At 41.4% G+C, this 19,359-nt stretch overlaps 2 protein-coding genes across 11 annotated transcripts in view; one reads left to right on the top strand and one right to left on the bottom strand.

Annotated features, from left to right (window-relative positions):
- Positions 1-9,574, bottom strand: part of CAMKMT (calmodulin-lysine N-methyltransferase) — a 444,428-nt gene extending 434,854 nt beyond the window's left edge. Inside the window, exon 1 of the mRNA XM_004447315.4 lies at positions 9,230-9,574. Within this exon, the coding sequence (XP_004447372.3) occupies positions 9,230-9,559 (330 nt within the window). The 5' untranslated portion in view covers positions 9,560-9,574. The remainder of the gene's footprint in view (positions 1-9,229) is intronic.
- The window catches only part of PREPL (prolyl endopeptidase like), a 76,980-nt gene continuing 66,150 nt past the window's right edge, over positions 8,530-19,359 (top strand). Inside the window, exons 1-2 of one of the 10 annotated variants that reach the window (XM_058278487.2) lie at positions 9,563-10,007; positions 11,694-11,793. Coding sequence is in view for 2 of the 10 variants with exons in the window: in XM_023588097.3 (XP_023443865.1) it covers positions 11,575-11,793 (219 nt within the window). In the remaining 8 variants the exon portion in view is untranslated. Of the gene's footprint in view, positions 8,844-9,370; positions 10,008-11,252; positions 11,794-19,359 lie in introns of those variants that run through there. The other 9 variants (XM_023588097.3, XM_058278486.2, XM_071208799.1 and 6 more) reach the window with 9 other exon arrangements.

Here is a 19,359-nt window from a genome sequence, read left to right as displayed (position 1 = left end):
CCCATTCCAACTTTCCAGGGACTTCCCGAGTTTTAGGATTAAAAATCTTGCTTCCTGGGAAGCCCCAAACGCAAGGAGTGCACCCTGTAAGGAGAGTTGCCCAGTGTGAAAGAAAGTGCAGCCTGCCCAAGAATGGTGCCACACACAGAGAGAGCTGACACAACAAAATGACGCAACAAAAAGAAACACAGATTCCCGGTGCAGCTGATAAGGACAGAAGTGGTCACAGAGAACACACAGCGAATGGACAGAGAGCAGATAACTGTGGGGGGGGGGGGGTAAATAAAATAAATAAATCTTTAAAAAAAGATATCTAAAAAGTTAAATATATTTGGGAATTAGCAATACACTTCTAATTCTGAATACAAATTCTGAACAAAAAAGAAAACAATGGAAAACAAAGTATTTTGAACTGAATGATAATAGAAATGTATTTCAAAATGTATTAAATGTAGTTCAATTCATGTTTATAGGGAGATTTACTGAAAGGTCAAAAATTGATAAGCTCAACATTACTGTAAAAAATGTCCCAGGTTCAGTTCCCACACTGAAGAAGAAGAGCAAGACAGGGGGCCGACATGACAGACTGGCACAACAAGATGACACAACAAGAGGCACAAAGAAGAAAAACATGAGACACACAACAAAGCAGGGAGAGGAGGTGGTTCCAGAGATTAGGTGCCTCTCTCCCACATGGGATGTCCTGGGTTCAGTTTCTGATACCTCCTAAAAGGAAGATGAGCACATAGCAAATGCAAACAATGAGAGAGTGGGGAGAAATAAATAAAATAAATCTTTAAAACAAACAAACATATAGCAGGGAGGAACAACACTACCAAAAATAAGTTTTTTTGAAGAAATCAATAAAACTGATAAACCCTTGATCAGACTAATTAAAAGAGGAAGAGAAGGCATAAATAAATGTGATAAAGGGAGATCCTTATAGATCCCACAAAAATTTTTAAATGATAGTTAGTGGATATTATGAAAAATAACTTTGAAAACATAGATGAAAGAGACAAATTCCTAGAAAAATACAATCACCAAAAGTGACACAAGAAAGAAGAGAAAATCTGAATAGGTCTAAACTATTTTTAAAAATTGAATCCATAAATAAAACCTTACCTCAAAGAAAGTTCCAAGCCCCAATTTCTCACAAGCAAATAACACCAAATGTCTAAGTAAAAATTAATGCAAATCTTACCCAAACTCTTTATTAAATCCTCATACAATCCTATGTAATTGATTCTCATTGTACAGGAGAAGAAACTAAAGCACATGGAGGTTAAGTAATTTTCCCAAGATCAGAGAGGTAGTAAGAGGTAAAGCCACAGTTCAGTTCCACAGTCTGACTCCAAAACCTGAATTCCTTCTTTTTTTTTTTTAAATTTATTCCCCTCGCCTCCGCATTTGTCTGTTTTCTGTGTCCATTCGCTGTGTGATCTTCTGTGTCCACTTATATTATTGTTGGTGGCACTTTTTTTTTGTTGCATCATCTTTCTGCATCAGCTCTCCATGTGCGCAGCACCACTCCTGGGCAGGCTGCACTTTTTTTGTGCTGGGCAGCTCTCCTTATGGAGTGCACTCCTTGCACGTGGGGCCCCCCTATTCAGCAGACATCCCTGTGTGGCATGGCACTCCTTGGACGCTTCAGCATTGCACATGGGCCAGCTCACCACAAGGGTCAGGAGGCCCTGGGTTTGAACCCTGGACCTCCCATGTGGTAGGCAGATGCTCTATCAGTTGAGCCAAATCTGCTTCCCCTGAATTCTTAACACCTCTGTTTGTGTAATCATGGTAGGCTAGCATCAAACATCCGTTCCAGCTTCCTCCTAAGGTACCTTCCTGTATTTTAGAACTGGAAAGCCAGAAACTACATCTCCCAGCGTCCCTAGCAGCCAGAGTTCCATATGTGATTTGGTTTAGCCAATCAGATGCACTAACATTATATTTGAAGGACAAACAATAGTGGTAAGCACACTTCTGCAAATTTTACTGGTAAGTATAGTTGAAAACATATGTTCTGCAGCAGCCTTAGCAGAGGTCTTAGTGTTCACTCTCTAATAAGCATTAGAGGAAGAAGAGGCATCAACTTTACTGGTAGAGATCTAAAAGGCAAAAGGCAAGGTATACTTCTGTAGACTATAATTCTGACAGTAGATTTATTTTTGTGTTCGATGCCCAGGACCTCCTGGTGAAGGCAAGCTGGCCCATGTGGCAACCTGGCCCACGCACAGTGCTGGCCTGTGCAGAGTCCTGGCCCACGTGGAAAGCTGGAGCAACAAGATGATGCAACAAAAAGAGACACAGAAGAGAGATAATAAGAGACGCAGCAGATCAGGGGGCTGAGGTGGCACAAGAGAATGATCGCCTCTTTCCCACTCCAGAAGGTTCCAGGATCAGTTCCTGAAGCCGCGTAATGAGAATAGAAGCAGACACAGAGGAACACATGGGGGGGGGGGGGGGGGACGGACAGGGGAGAGATGGGAGAAATAAATAAAATAAATAAATCTTAAAAAAAAAAGATATAACCTAATCAAGTACCACTTTTTTTTTTAGAAGATTTATTTATTTATTTTTCTCCTCTTCCCACCCCCCACCCTGGTTGTCTGTTCTCTGTGTCTATTTTGCTGCATCTTCTTTGTCTGCTTCTGTTGTTGTTAATTCAGTGCCAGCCATATCAAAGGCTCATAATAAATTGTAGTTATTATTATCATCATTATGATTGTTCCTGGTTATACTGAGTCCTCATTGGGATTTTTTTTTTTTTTTTGTCTCTGCTTAGATGCTGGGTCCTTTCTCTTTACAGAGATGCTAGCTCTTCTCCTTGTTTTCCTTCCCTCTCTTCATTGCGGTTGAAGGAATACAGGATCTTAGATAGTCTCCCTTTTCACTTTGTTTGATTCTCCTTTACCTGCCCTCTCTCATGATACCTGGATAGGCATAATGCTTCTTACTTCTCTATGAGATCTCTGGAGAAAGCCCTAACTGTAGGGTTTATTTTTGCTTATTGACTTCTGTTTTATGTTCACCTACTTCACTTCTCTGGGATTCTCTCAGAGGGTAACTATCCCTTTTGGGCTCTAAGAATTAAGGGCCCATCTGGTTTGGGATCATCCTGATTATTTTGAAGGTCTTCTTTACCAGAGGGTGATTTCTTCAGGAATTGACCATTTTGTTGGAGGATCTCAAATGTCAGTATCTAATGGTCTTTTTTTTTTTTATCCAGTACCCTCAGAAAGAAATTCTGTAATTTCCTGTCTGGCAGATATAAGGTTGGCTGCCTGTGATTTGGGAGCCAAGTGAAGGAGAGGGCTGTTGATCAATCTGAGGAAAATCTTACTCCACTCTAAGTTGTGCTTGATATTTGAGACCAGATCTTCTATGATTCATCTTCTTCAGAAATTACATTTCAGAGTTCTGCTGTGGGTAGAAAGGGTAGTTACCTGGTATTCCTGATGGACTTAGGGAACCTAGCTACTCTTTTAAAAGATTTTAAACCAATACTTCTATGTTTACCCTTACTTCCCTATATCCTGGCTTTCCTAAGTACCTACAGCCTCCAGTAATTGAGTCTTTACTGAGTCTGTGGTAAGACTTTGTTTTTTCTTGACTTCTCTACTTCTGGCACTTGGATTTCAGTTTTCTCCAACTTACCAAACTTATTACCACTCATTTCTCCTCCCAGTCTCTTCGTCCTTTTGGATTTTGCTGTTTTTACTCCTTGCTTATTATTTTAATGGGATTTTGGGAGGGATAGGTGATAACTCTGTGTGTATTCTGTCTGCCTTTTTAATCAACTATTAATTGATACTGAGCCAGACACTTTCCATATAGCACATATTGTCGTATTTAATTTTCACAAAAGCAGATGAGAAAGAAAAAGGGAAAAGTAAAGGTAGGGGTGTAAAACAAAGTCAGGAAAAGGGAAGCAGATGTGGCTCAACTGACAGAGCACTTGCCTACCATATGGAGTGTCCAGGGTTCGATCCCCACAGCCTCTTAACCCATGTGGTAAACTGGCCCATGCACAGTGCTGCCACATGCAAGGAGTGTAGTGCCCCATGTGCAAGGAGTGTGCCCTGCAAGGAGAGCCACCCCGTGTGAAAAAAGCACTGCCCACCCAGAAGTGGCACCGTGCACATGGAGAGCTGACACAGCAAGAGGACGCAACAAAAAGACGCAGTTTCCCGATGCTGCCTGGTAATGCAGACAACAGGGGGAAGGGGAGAGAATTAATAAATAAATCTTTAAAAATAAAAACAACAACAACAAAAAAAAAAAAACGTCAGGAATAAAGCTAAAGCAAAAGTATACTCCATAAAGATATCAATGCTTTAAAAAAAACTACACAGTAAGTGGTAGACCTAGGAGTGAAACTTAGATGTGTCTGATGTCAATGCTCTCTTCCCACTGTGCTAAAATACTGCATAGATATTTATAAATCTTCAGTAATGCTTAACCTCAATTCAAAACACTAAGTCATTTTCCATATTGCACTCATGTCATTCAGTAATAAATAAATTGCAAAAAGTAATTATATGGGGAAGCGGCTGTGGCTCAATCAGATGAGCTCCTTTCTACCATATTGGAGGCTCTCGGTTCACAGAGAGCTGACACAACAAAATGACACAACAAAGAGAAACACAGATTCCCAGTGCCACTGATAAGGACAGAAGCAGTCACAGAAGAACACACAGTGAATAGACACAGAGAACAGACAACTGGGGAGAAGGGGAGAGAAATAAATAAAAAATAAAATAAAATCTAGATGTTAATGAATCTGTATATGTGTGTAATGGTCATCTGTCCTTCATCCACCCCTCTGTGTGAGTCTTCCCTGCCACAGGGTAGGCTGATGACTCAGGTTAACCAAAGTACTCCATTCTCCTGGACAGAGCAATTGGTCCAAGTTTGGCCTATAAGAGTCCTTTAGAGGAAAAGACTTGGATGTTGGGAGAAGTGTTATTTCTTTTGGATCACTACCTAGATGGATGTTGAAAGCCTGGAATTGCTAATGGCAACCTTTGCCTTCAAGTAATGAGACCCATAGCCTCTACTGATATTGATCCGTAGCCTTCCAGATCTTCCTCATCTCATCAAAGTGGGCACTAGACTCAAATGTCAGCAACTTACCATGCCACCTGGTACCAAATGATGAGCTGGGTCAACCAGATTCTCTCTCAAAAATATGAATTACAAAGCATAGAAAGTATTGAAGGGATATCAGCCCCACGGAATAATGGAAAGAATGGTGGGGGAGAAAACAAGCATACAGAAGCAGAAGGCATGAATGCCAGCCCACAAGAGAGAGGGAATCACATATATCTAATATTGTTTAGGTTTCTCAGAGTTTTCCATTTCTGCAGGCATTTTAGATATGAAGGATCATTCATTTAAAATATAATTACTAAGAGCATACAAAAGGTTTAATATCTGTGGCAGATTAGACAATCATTGTCAATCAGAAAGAGATATACCCATTACCACCTCCAGGGGTAGAGTCTTACCTCATGGAGGGCAGCAAGAGAGTAACAATGACTACCACCAGGAACTCAATCCTAGGGAAACCACCCTACTCCGCCATTTGCAGATATCGGGGGTCACCAAGAGAAGCACAATTCACAAAGCACTGGATGGAACAATATTTTACTCACATAGAAGAGAGACAGGGAAACGGACTTGGCCCAGTGGTTAGGGCGTCCGTCTACCACATGGGAGGTCCGCAGTTAAAACCCCGGGTCTCCTTGACCCGTGTGGAGCTGGCCCATGCGCAGTGCTGATGTGCACAAGGAGTGCCGCACCACGCAGGGGTGTCCCCCGCGTAGGGGAGCCCCACGCACAAGGAGTGCCCCCGTAAGGAGAGCCGCCCAGCGCGAAAGAAAGTGCAGCCTGCCCAGGAATGGCGTCGCCCACACTTCCCGTGCAGCTGACGCCAACAGAAGCGGACAAAGAAACAAGACGCAGCAAATAGACACAGAGAACAGACAACCGGGGGAGGGGGGAGAATTAAATAAAATAAATAAATCTTTTAAAAAAAAAAGACAGAGCAAAGTCAGTTTCCACAACCAGTGGGTTTCAATCCATGACCCAAGCAGGGAGATGTAATGCTGTGGTTGTTGTTTACTCAACAATAGCTAACTGATACGATACACTAAGAACTAGGTGCTATGGGCCACTTACTATAGTGCAGGGGTTCTTAATAAGGAGTCCATGAGCTTGAAATGAAATTCAAAAAACATTATCCTTGTAAGGACGTGTTAGTGTGGGTGTGATATACTTATTAAGCAATACACAGTACAGTATGGACTTAGTAAGGGATCTGTGGTTTTCACCCGACTATCAAAGGAGTCCATGGAACAAAAAGGTTAGGAACCCCTGTTCTAGTGATACAATACCCAAAGAACTAAGTGCTATGGGCTACATAATCTAGTGATACATACACAAAGAACTAGGTGCTATGGGCCACATATTCTCAAGCTTTCCACAACACTTAACAATATTTACTAAAAACTAATTAGCCAGGGAAGCGGACTTAGCTCAGTGGATAGGGCATCTGCCTACCACATGGGAGGTCCGCAGTTCAAACCCCGGGCCTCCTTGACCCATGTGGAGCTGGACCATGCACAGTGCTGATGCGCGCAAGGAGGGCTGATGCGCGCAAGGAGTGCTGATGCGCACAAGGAGTGCCCTGCCCGCTGGGGTGCCCCCCGCCGTAGGGGACCCCATGCGCAAGAAGTGCACCCCATAAGGAGAGCTGCCCAGTGCAAAAAAAAAGTGAGCCTGCCCAGGAATGGCGTCGCACACAGGGAGAGCTGACACAGCAAAATGACGCAACAAAAAGAGACAGAGTCCCGTGCCGCTGACAACAAGAGAAGCAGACAAAAACAAGAACACGCAGCAAATGGACACAGAGAGCAGACAAAATAAATAAAATAAATCTAAAAAAAACAAAAACAAAAATAAAAACCAACTAGCCACCCTTGTGCTTAGTACAGAGGGTAGAGATTAATAAAACATCATCTTTTTCCAGGAAGAAAGGGAGATTCTGATCAAATGAAAATACACTGTGATAAGGGCTACATTGTATACAGTAGAGGAGATTGCAATGGAGGTCTGAAGGATGAGCAGTCATTCACCAAGTACATAAGAAGATAAGGAGACTTTAAGCAGAGGGGACATGAATACCAAAGCATTAGAATGCCAAAGCATGTGGGGAATTTAAATGGCAACCTCAACCATAGCTGACCCTTGTCCTTGTCCTGATTTAGACTCAGAATGTAAATAAGTGCTGGTCAACTAGAGTTTATACTATACTCAAAATTACTGAAGTAATGTCAGAGAACAGCAAAAGAAATTTGATTAATTTAAGGCCCTAATATACTACATTGATAATTCAATTCCAATTGTTCCGATGTTTACTTCACTATAGACAGTCCCTGAGCACTTTGATCTATGAGAATATATATTTTTACTATATACAAAGCCATTTTAACAGTAACAGCAAAACTAGATCACTAAAGCTCTGGAAAGAATGTCAATACATCAGCAAAGAAATGATCTTAACTCTGAGCTATGTCAGAGCTGACTCCAGACAAGTGCAAACAAAGGAACCCCCAAAATACTGAAAGCACAAGCTCAAATAATGTGGCAATGGCTGGAAAATGCTTCTTGAAATACAACTGTCAGAAATAAATAGTGGGAGAGCAGATGTAGCTCAGTGGTTGAGTGCCTGCTTCCCATGTATGAGGTCATGGGTTCAATCCTGGTACCTCCTTGAAAAAAAGGGGAGAGAAATTTTAAAAAAAGAAATAATAAACTCATAGAGTCAGAATCTAGAATATAGGTTACTAGAGGATGAGACAGGATGGGGTAGGGATAGGGAATAGGGAGTTAAGGCTTAAAACGTACAGCATTCCTATCTGGATGAAAATGTTTTGACAATGAATGGTCGTGGTGATGGTAGCACAACCTTATGAACATAATTAACAGAATTGAAATATATACCTGAATGTAGTTAAAAGATGAAATTTTAGGCTGTATATATGGTAATAGAATAAAAACTTTAAAAAAAACAAATCCTGAAACTGCACTACACAAATAGTGAGTCCTCTTTAAGCCATGGACTATAGGTAATAGCACAATTATTAAAATGTGCTTTCCTCAATTGTAACAAATGTACCACACCAAGGCAAGTGTTAATAATAGAGTGGTATATGGGAATCCCGTATTTTATGCATGATTGTTCTGTAAACCTACAATTTCTCTAATAAAAAAAATTTTTTTAAGGAATGCAGTGTGTGCTCTTGAGAAAAGTTTTCAGTAGGAAGCCTCAAGCAGAGGCTTAACACTGGTGTGTAAAAACAATAAACAGACCACATCAAGCAGTGTGTTTCCATCAATACAGTTATTAAAATTCAGAAATTTCCGTTAAACTTGCACGCTAGTGAAGTTATCCGCAACAGCGGCAACTTTGAAATCCTAGAAGATAGTCATTCAAACAAACATCCTACCTCCCTTACTCTGACTAGTCCAGCTTGGATACCGAGAATCTCGCAGATCACTTGATACTATAAGATAAACATTTAATTAACTTTCACAGTGACAGAGAGCGATAGATTCATGTTCCTACTTTCTTCCCCCTCGCCCCGTTATACGGAAGAAACCCAGCACCCGTGCAACGTCACGGGTCCGAACACTTTCAACCACGCTGATCTCCAGGAGCCTTCGGGCCGGAGGGAGCAGATACACAGTCGATAACGAGAATTGGGTTGGGTGTTTAGAAGCAAGAAGAGAGATCCGGGAGGCAGCAAAACAGAAGCAGGAAAGAAGAGTGGTATGAGGTAGGGAGCGGCGGCCCTTCTTCAGACTGAGGAGCAATGGGCAAAGTCCCCCAGACGCAGGCAAATGTATAGACAGGGATTTTATATTTCGATCTGTTTCCCAGGAACTCAGCCATGGCTACTTCCACCCTCTATACAACCCCTTACGTCCCTTTCGGTTGGTCTCTTTTCTCTCGTAAGGATTTTTTTTCAAAGGGTAGGGGAGTTTGAAAAGAAAGAAACCAAGGCATAGGTGAAGGAAAGGGCCGCTTCTCAGGCGGCTCCCAGCAAAACTGTGAAGAAAGTACCAGAGCTGCCAAGGGGGAGACAGCCCCTTAGGTCGCTCTCTAGCACCTGCGAGGGGAGTGGCCAAAAGCAAAGGTAAGGAAAGAGGGGGTCTCCCTTACCTGCCGCAGAAGTTTCCACCGGGCGGCTGCCAAGGGCGCCGAGCCTGAGGGACCCAGAGCCGAATCGCCAAGTGCCGGACCTCCGCCTTTGGCTCGTTCAGCCTCGCCCGCCCCAGCATCCGCAGCACGCGACTCCATCCCGCTGGAGCCGTTTACACTCGAAGCTACCACCGACACAACTCTTCCCTGCCAGGACCTGCCCACTTCTTCCCTGTTAGGACCTGTGCGCTTGGCCTCCCTCCCACTGCCCCAACGCGCGCGCCCTCCCCGAATGCCGCATTTCCGGTATTCGCGTCTCCTGGGCAACCAAGGCAGCGATGATCTCATCATTGCACCATTTTGCTGGTGGCCATCTTGAGTGAGGGCGAGCCGGGAGATGAGGGCGCTACGGCGGAGCTGGTGAGACAGCGCCCCTCATTGTTCTCTTTTCTTCTGCATAATCTAGAACTCAGAAAAATATAAAGGAACCAAAAGGCTCCTACTTCTGGGGTCTAAGGAAACCAGGAAGGGGCGGGGGAGGGGGGAAACCCATTTCAGACCACAATAAAGATGGCGAAATCTGCTTAGCGCATGTGCTAGATTGCGGTTACGTAGGCCGGCGTGCTGCAAACCGGCTCTGGGACGCTCTGGATAGGTTGTCATTCTACTGCCTGCCAAACGTATACTTCGGCTGGACGAGGCTGTGGTAAAACCTGCGCTTCTTTCAGAGAGCTTCGTGTTTTCTGGGCTTCCTTCACTCATTTCTGTGTCCAGAGCCGGGCTGACTCTTTCAATTTACGTACGTATGGGGGAGTACTTGGGTGTTTTGTCTCCTCTTCCTCCTCCTTACCCAGCCACCCCTTAGTCCGCTGGTCTTCGCATTTTGGCCCTTGTCTCTTCAGTTCCTGGCACCTGGTACCACTCCCTCTTCATTTAGGTCGTCTCATTGCTTGTGTGGAGAGTTGCAGCGGGAAAATGAATAGGTTCTCCTGGGAACACCTGTTTTCCTCTCCCCTCTCCCCCCCATCCCTAGCTTTGCGAGGCTGCGGCGCCCTTGCAATCCCTTTATTCAGAACCTTTTTCCCCATTGTCTTGGCTGCCGCTTTCCCATCCCCTCCTGCCCGATATTTTACTGCGACACAGACGGAGGTAAATTTTTGAGGAGGTTGGGGGCGGATCAGATTTATGGTAAATCTGACGCAGTATTCTACCTTTGATACCGAGAGGCATTTTAAGGAATATTCCATGATGACATTCAACAATGGGCAGCGTACTTAGATTATTCCTGTCCTAATATAGCTACCTTATATTGAGTGGTTACTACGTGCCAGGCACTGTGTTAAGGTCTTACAATAAGTCGCATTTTTTTCTTAGGACACCACCACCATAAAATAAATTGTGCCATTATTTCAGTTGTGCTAATGAAGAAGCTGAGGCCCAGAAACACAGGTAGTAAGTGCAATAGCCAAGACCAGAACCCAGGTCTCTAACTCTTTATTACTTAATAGTTATAACGGTTGAAAAGAGTCAGCTTCCCAGCAGAAAAGTGAGGTGGTCTCTCTTTGTATTTGTGCATCCTGAAGTGTTTTTGGTTTTTGTTTTAAAGAAATAAATGCCCTTTTTAACGTTAAAGGCTAATAGTTCTATCCCAGATTTGGAGCCAAACCACACTGGGCTATATTATGGCCAGTGATCTAGGGCAGTTGCTTAAACCTCCCAGAGCCATAATTTCCTCAGCTGTAAAATGAGCATAATAATGGCTGCTTTATCAAGTCCTTTGGAAGTTTAAATTAGACAAAGTATGTGAACGCATCTGACAGGTTGCAAGCATTCAACAAATATTAATCTCCCTCCCCCCTGCCTTATTAAGTAATTAGACTTTTTCCAGTTTATCCTCCACTTGCATTCCAAAGATACATTCAGAATTATGTAAGAGCAAAGCCGTTTTGTCTTTTAATCCCTCCAAGTTCCTAAGGTGCCCCATTAAGTCTGTGTACTACTTTGCAAATTTTTATTTTGATTTTTTTTCTGTTTTTTGTTTTAGTTTGTCCTTATGTGTACCAGAATGAATGCTGCATAATTTGAGCCTGATAGGATTCACTTTACAATTGAGATATTTACATCTCCACATCTATCAAGACGTATGATTTCAGTAAAACTTTAACTTATACAAGTTTTCATATTTATTTAACTTAAGTTGTCAGCTATCTGCAGTTATTCATAAAATAAGAGGTGCTTGGCCCTGAAGGGGAGGGGTAAGAACTGCCAATCTTAAATGCTAAGTACCCTCTACTGTATAATCATACCTATGAAATCATTCATGTGCTGAGAGCCCCATGGGAACATAAACCAGGAATTTTGATATCATGCAGCAGAAGACCAAATTATTTCTCCAAGCTCTGAAGTATAGTATTCCTTACCTTGGGAAATGCATGCAGAAACAGCATTTGAATTACTGTAACATCGCTGATCATTATTGCAATAGAATAAAGTTGAGAAAATGTCACCTTACCAAGTGTCTGCAGAATAAGCACAAGATATCACAGTTAGCAAGAAACATCCCAAGTCGGAACTTCTCCTGTAAGGTATGGACTAGTTTAAATTAACCTATTTGTAGGCCATTAAGATTAATTTAGTTAAAAAATGAATGCATAGGATATTAGTGTTACTAATTTTCTCAGTAATTTTATTTTTATTTATTTTTTTTTTTAATTTTTTTATTTTTTATTGACTTTGTAATAATATTACATTAAAAATATATATGTGAGGTCCCATTCAACCCCACCCCCCCACCCCCCCTCTCCGCCCCCCCAACAACACTCGTTCCCATCATCATGACACATCCATTGGATTTGGTAAGTACATCTTTGGGCACCTCTGCACCTCATATACATTGGTTCACATCATGGCCCATACTCTCCTCTATTCCATCATGTAGGCCCTGTGAGGATTTACAATGTCCGGTGATTACCTCTGAAGCACCATCCAGGGCAGCTCCATGTCCCGAAGACGCCTCCACCTCTCATCTCTTCCTGCCTTTCCCCATACCCTTTGTCCATTATGTCCACTTTTCCCAATCCAATGCCACCTCTTCTATGTGGACATTGGATTGGTTGTGTCCATTACACCTTTATGTCAAGAGGAGGCTCAGATTCCACCTGGATGCTGGATGCAATCCTCCCATTTTCAGTTGTAATCACTCTAGGCTCCATGGTGTGGTGGTTGTCCTTCTTCACCTCCATCTTAGCTGAGTGTGGTAAGTCCAATAAATCAGATTGTAGGTGCTGGAGTCTGTTGAGGCTCAGGATCTGGCTATCACATTGTCAGTCCAGAGATTCAAATCCCCTAAATATATCTTAAACCCCAACATTAACTGCACCTCCAGCACATTAGCATGAAAGTCTTATGAAGGGAGATCCCATCTGAGTCCAGATTCATCACACATAAACACCATTTCCAAAGAGGGGCCATCTGCCCTGGTAGTTAACCCCATCGGCCATGACCATAACTCCCATGGGTCTCTTTAGCCCTCAAAGGAACCAATATCTGGGGGTTGTATCTGCTTTATCTGTCTCTCTGACTCTGCTCAGTTGTGCATGAGGGCAAACCTTCTGCCAGCCTCCAGACTCTTTTTTAGAAACTCGTAGCCATATAAACTCATTTCTCCTTTCCATTTCCCCCTTACTTTAGGTCAAACAGCATTTTAAAGTCATGGTATTTTATGTAGACATGGATATTCTGCTGATCCGCATTGAACCTTCCGTATAAGGTCATTTTCCAGTTGCATCATCAGTTGGTAGTTGATAGTGGTCCCTCGTTGCCAGGGAGGCTCATCCCCGGGTGTCATGTCCCACGCTGGGGGGAAGGCATTGCATTTACATGCTGAGTTTGGCTTCGAGACTGGCCACATTTGAGTAACATGAAGGCTGACAGAAGGAAATTCCCAGGCACAAAGTTGCTCTAGGCCTTGTTATTATTTTGGGTTTATCAGCTCACAAGCATAGTCATTAGTATCAGGGGCTCACTGTTGAACCCTCACTCCCTCCCGGTCCCCACCACTGTACCTGGGAGACTGTCGCTGCTCCCCTAGGGACCACGACAGAGCACCACTGGCCAGGAACCCAGTACCCCTCCTACTGTGGTTTTTAATTGTTGCCACTATGAGTATATCCAAACATTACCATGCACCCTGGACATATGTTCTGTACAGCTCCCTGTCAGTCATATATCACCTGTCATTGGTATCCCATACCAGTATCCCTCCATTGCCATTGTTGAAACACTCTGTGATCCAGAACTCCCCGAAATTTGAAGCCCAATATAATGTCATGGTCCCTTACTAGGGAATGGCATATAGCGATGAGTTTAAAGGATAGATAAAGAACTTGGATAAAGTTAGATAAAGAACTTAGATAAAGAATGTTGACTTGAAAAAATTCCACATCCTATTTTTTTTCCCTTTTTTTTTTTTTTCCCCCCCCCCCCCTAATTATTCAGCTTTTCTTCACAGGAGTCCTAGACCACAGCAATGTATATATATAATATACAGCACTCCCACACATCCACCAGAAAACCTTTTCCCTTCCACAGTGATACTCTTACGCCCTATTCATATCATATTTACTTAAAGTGATGTACAGAGTCTGAGACATTAGCTTTCTAACAAGGTGACATCTGTGTTTACATTATGGTGCATACTTTAGGATACACAGTTCTTTACATTTTTAGTTATCCTATGTTTTACATTATGGTTTACATTATCAGTCTGTCATCTCCTATATGTTATGGTGTAATATTACATGTTTTATATCCATCCTTGTGTACTCTCAAGAAACTCCTCTCTTACCCCCCATTTACTTTGGTTCCACACATTTAACGTCCATTTTCCCTTCCACCTTGGTGCCCTCAGTGATAGCCAACCTCCGTTTCCTGAGGAGCCACTTCCAGAGATAGATGGAATAGTGTTCAGGGCCTAACTTGCTCAACTGCCCCAATGCCCTGGGAGCCACCCTTTCTCTCGAGGGATACAGTTCCCTCTATTGGATGGCATTAGTCCTCCCCAGGATGTGGGTCCACCCCCACTCTCACTACTTGGGTTTCTACCCCATGGTGTCACCCACTCTGGCAGAATGAGCATTTAGACATTCCCCAGGAGCCCGTCCTGCATCAGACCCTCCCCTCCGAGCATTCTAAACAGGTAACCCTCTTTATTATATTTTGATATGATTTTCTCGGCATTTTACTCTCCACCAACACCTGACCCTCTCCTGGTTCGTATGCTACCCCTCCCTCCCCCCACTTTTGGGCAACGTTACCCACCCGTCCCTCCCCAGCCACCCTCAAACCCGCAAAGCCCCAAGCAAAGGCAACCCCTTGCCCCCCTTTTATCTCTTCTTTGTGTTCATACTTACCACCATCTCGTCTTAAATTCCACCCCTGCAGACATCGGCTCATATCCTTCCTCCACCCTCCGATTTCCTGCAAGCCTATCGTTCAGTCTCTTGCTATCTAGGGCAGCTTGTTTATTTCATATCATTGAGGTCATGTAGTATTTGTCCTTCAATGTCTGGGTTGCTTCACTCAACATAAGGTTCTCAAGATTCATCCATGTTATCACATGTGTTTGTAGTGTGTTTGTTCTTACAGCCGAGTAGTATTCCATTGTGTGTATATACCACATTTTATTGATCCACTCGTCTGTTGATGGGCATTTGGGTTGATTCCAACTTTTGGCAATAGTGAACAATGCTGCTATGAACATTGGTGTACATATATTGGTTTGTGTTTTTGTTTTCAGTTCTGCTGGGTATATTCCCAGCAGTGGTATTGCTGGGTCATATGGCAAATCTATGGCTAGTTTTTTGAGAAACCGCCATACTGTTCTCCAGAATGGTTGGATCCTTCTGCATTCCCACCAGCAGTGGATGAGTGTTCCCCTTTCTTCGCATCCTCTCCAGCACTTGTATTCTTCTGTTTTTTTCATAGCTGCCAATCTTATGGGTGTAAGATGGTATCTCATTGTAGTTTTGATTTGCATTTCCCTGATAGCTAGAGATTTGGAACATTTTTTCATGTGCTTTCTTGCCATTTGTATTTCTTCTTCGGAGAAGTGTCTGTTTAAGTCTTTTTCCCATTTTTTAAATGGATTGTTTATCTTTTTATTTTCAAGATGTAGGAGTTCTTTATATATGCAAGTTATAAGTTTCTTATCAGATATATGATTGCCAAATATTTTCTCCCACTGTGTGGGCTCCCTTTTTACTTTCTTGACAAACTCCTTTGAGGTGCAGAAGGCTTTAATTTTGAGGAAGTCCCATTTATCTATTAGTTCTTTTGCTGCTCGTGCTTTTGGTGAGATATTCATAAATCCATTACCTATTACAAGGTCCTGTAGATGTTTCCCTACACTGCTTTCTAAGGTTTTTATGGTCTTGGCTCTTATATTTAGGTCTTTGATCCATCTTGAGTTGATCTTTGTATAAGGTGTGAGATGGTAATCCTCTTTCATTCTTCTACATATGGCTATCCAGTTCTCCAGACACCATTTGTTGAATAGGCCACTCTCTCCCAGTTGAGAGGGTTTGGTGGCTTTATCGAATATTATGTGGTTGTATATGTGAGGTTCTATATCAGAGCTTTCAATTCGATTCCATTGGTCTATATGTCTCTCCTTATGCCAATACCATGCTGTTTTCACCACCGTAGCTTTATAGTATGTTTTGAAGTCAGGTAGTGTGATTCCTCCAATTTCGTTTTTCTTTTTCAGTATGTCTTTGGCTATTCGGGGTCTCTTTCCTTTCCAAATAAATTTCATAGTTAGTTTTTCTAGTTCCTTAAAGAAGGCTGCATTGATTTTTATTGGGATTGCATTGAATGTGTAGATCAATTTTGGTAGGATAGACATCTTAATAATGTTCAGTCTTCCTATCCATGAACAAGGAATAGTCTTCCATTTATTTAGGTCTTCTTTGATTTCCTTGAACAATCTTGTATAGTTCTCAGTGTATAAGTTCTTTACCTCTTTAGTTAAATTTATTCCTAAGTATTTGATTTTTTTATTTACTATTGTGAATGGTATTTGTTTCTTGATTTCCTCCTGATCTTGCTCATTATTGGTGTACAGAAATGCTACTGATTTTTGCGCATTGATCTTATAACCTGCGACTTTACTAAACTCATTTATGAGTTCTAGAATCTTCGTTGTAGATCTCTCAGGGTTTTCTATGTATAGGATCATGTCATCTGCAAATAATGAAATTTTGACTTCTTCCTTTCCAATTTGAATGCCTTTTATTTCTGGTTCTTGCCTCAGTGCTCGAGCAAGTACTTCTAAGACAATGTTAAATAGGAGCGGCGACAGTGGGCATCCTTGTCTTGTTCCTGAGTTTAGAGGGAAGGAGTCTAGGATTTCTCCATTGTAAACAATATTGGCTTTAGGTTTTTCATATATACTCTTTATCATGTTCAAAAAATTTCCTTGTATTCCAATCATTTGGAGTGTTTTTATCAAGAAAGGGTGCTGTATTTTGTCAAATGCTTTTTCTGCATCAATAGATATAATCATGTGATTTTTTTCCTTCAATCTGTTTATATGGTGTATTACGTTGATTGATTTTCTTATGTTGAACCATCCTTGCATACCTGGGATGAATCCCACTTGGTCGTGGTGTATAATTCGTTTAATGTGTTGTTGAATACGATTAGCAAGTATTTTGTTAAGTATTTTTGCGTCTAGGTTCATTAGAGAAATTGGTCTGTAATTTTCCTTTCTTGTGATGTCTTTGTTTGGCTTTGGTACTAGGGTAATGTTGGCATCATAGAAGGAGTTGGGTAATGTTCTTTCTGTTTCGATGGTTTGGAATAGTTTCAGCAGGATTGGTGTCAGTTCTTTCCGGAATGTTTTATAGAATTCACCTGTGAAGCCATCTGGCCCTGGGCTCTTCTTAGTTGGGAGATTTTTAATAACTGATTCTATCTCTCTGCTTGTGATTGGTTTGTTAAGATCATCAACTTCTTCTTTTGTCAATATGGGCTGTTTATGTGTTTCTAGGAATTTGTCCATTTCCTCTAGATTGTCATTTTTGTTGGAATATAGTTTTTCAAAATATCCTCTTATGATAGTCTTTATTTCTGTGGGGTCAGTGGTGATATCGCCTTTCTCATTTCTTATTTTGTGTATTTGCATCTTCTCTCTTTTTTTCTTTGTTAGTGTTGCTAAAGGTTTGTCAATTTTGTTAATCTTCTCAAAAAACCAGCTCTTGGTCTTGTTTATCTGTTCAAGTGCTTTCTTATTTTCTATTTCATTTAGTTCTGCTCTTATCTTTGTTATTTCCTTCCTTCTTCTTCCTGTTGGGTTACTTTGTTGTTGTTTTTCTAATTCCTTCAAATGTGCAGTTAGTTCTTCAATTTTTGCTCTTTCTTCTTTTTTGATATATGAATTTATGGCTATAAACTTCCCTCTCAGTACTGCTTTTGCTGCATCCCATAAATTTTGGTATGTTGTGTTATCATTATCGTTTGTTTCAAGGTAGTCATTGATTTCTTTTGAGATTTCCTCTTTGACCCACTGTTTTTCTAAGAGTGTGTTGTTTAATTTCCAAATCGTGGTGTGAAATCTGGGCTTCTTTCCCTTGCAAATCTCCAGCTTGACTCCACTGTGGTCAGAGATAATGTTTTGTATGATTTCAATCTTTCTGAATTCGTTCAGCCTTTCTTTGTGGCCTAGCATATGATCTATCTTGGAGAATGATCCATGTGCGCTTGAGAAAAATGTATATCCTGCTGTGTTTGGGTGTAGCGATCTATATATGTCTATTAGATCGAGCTCCTCTAATATACTATTCAGATGTTTTGTTTCTTTGGTGATTCTCTTTTGAGATGTTCTGTCCAGAGTTGATAGTGGTGTATTAAAATCCCCCACTATAATTGTAGATGTATCTATTCTTTCACTTAGTTTTTCCAGCGTTTGCCTGACGTATTTAGAGGCACCCTTGTTAGGGGCATAGATATTTATGATTGTTCGATCTTCTTGACAGATTTTCCCTTTGACTAAAATGTAGTATCCTTCTTTGTCTCTCACAATTGTTTCACATTTAAAGTCTATTTTGTCTGATATTAATATAGCTACTCCTGCCTTTTTTTGGTTATTGTTAGCTTGTATGATTGTTTTCCAGCCTTTCACTTTCAATCTCCATGCGTCTCTGGGTCTAAGATGTGTCTCTTGTAGACAGCATATGGATGGGTCATATTTCCTTATCCAGTGTCCCAGTCTGAATCTTTTGATAGGTGAGTTTAATCCATTGACATTCAGTGTTATTACTATCAAGGAATTATTTGTGTTAGCCATATTTTGATTGGATTTGCGTTTGTCATATTTTGTTTGTATATTTTTTTTTTGTCTTTTTTGTTGTTGTTGTTGGTCTTATACTCTCCTCCAACTTTGCCTTTCCTGTTTTTTCCTTTCTTCCTGCAGAACTCCCTTTAGAATTTCTTGAAGGGGAGGTTTCTTGTTGGTATACTCTTTCAGTTTCTGTTTGTCTGCGAATATTTTGAACTCTCCATCATGTTTGAATACTAGTTTAGCTGGATAGAGTATTCTTGGTTGGAAATTTTTTTCCTTTAGTACCTTGACTATATCATACCACTGTCTTCTTGCCTCCATGGTTTCAGAAGAGAAATCAGCACTTAATCTAATTGAGCTTCCCTTGTATGTGATGGTTTTCTTTTCTCTTGCTGCTTTTAGGATTTTCTCTTTGTCTTGAGCATTGGATAATTTGACAAGTATATGTCTTGGGGTGGGCCTGTTGGGATTTATGACTTGTGGAGTGCGCTGTGCTTCTTGGATATGTACATCTGTCTCTTTCAGTAGATTTGGGAAGTTTTCAGCCATTATTTCCTGCAACACTCTTTCTGACCCCTTTCCCTTCTCTTCACCTTCTGGAATGCCTATAATACGTATGTTTGAGCGTTTTGCATTGTCATTCAGGTCCCTAAATCCTAATTGGATTTTTTCTATCTTCTTATTGACCCCTTCTACTATCTGTTTGATTTCTGATGTACTGTCTTCCACATCACTAATTCTCTGCTCTGTCTCTTCTAGTCTGCTGATATTTGCTGCAAGTGTATTTTTGATTTCTTGAACTGTGGTGTTC

The sequence above is a fragment of the Dasypus novemcinctus genome, chromosome 17 (assembly GCF_030445035.2).
Source record: "Dasypus novemcinctus isolate mDasNov1 chromosome 17, mDasNov1.1.hap2, whole genome shotgun sequence".
NCBI classification, from domain to species: domain Eukaryota; kingdom Metazoa; phylum Chordata; class Mammalia; order Cingulata; family Dasypodidae; genus Dasypus; species Dasypus novemcinctus.
Note: the sequence above shows the minus strand (reverse complement) of the source record. Positions and strands in the feature narration are given on the sequence as shown.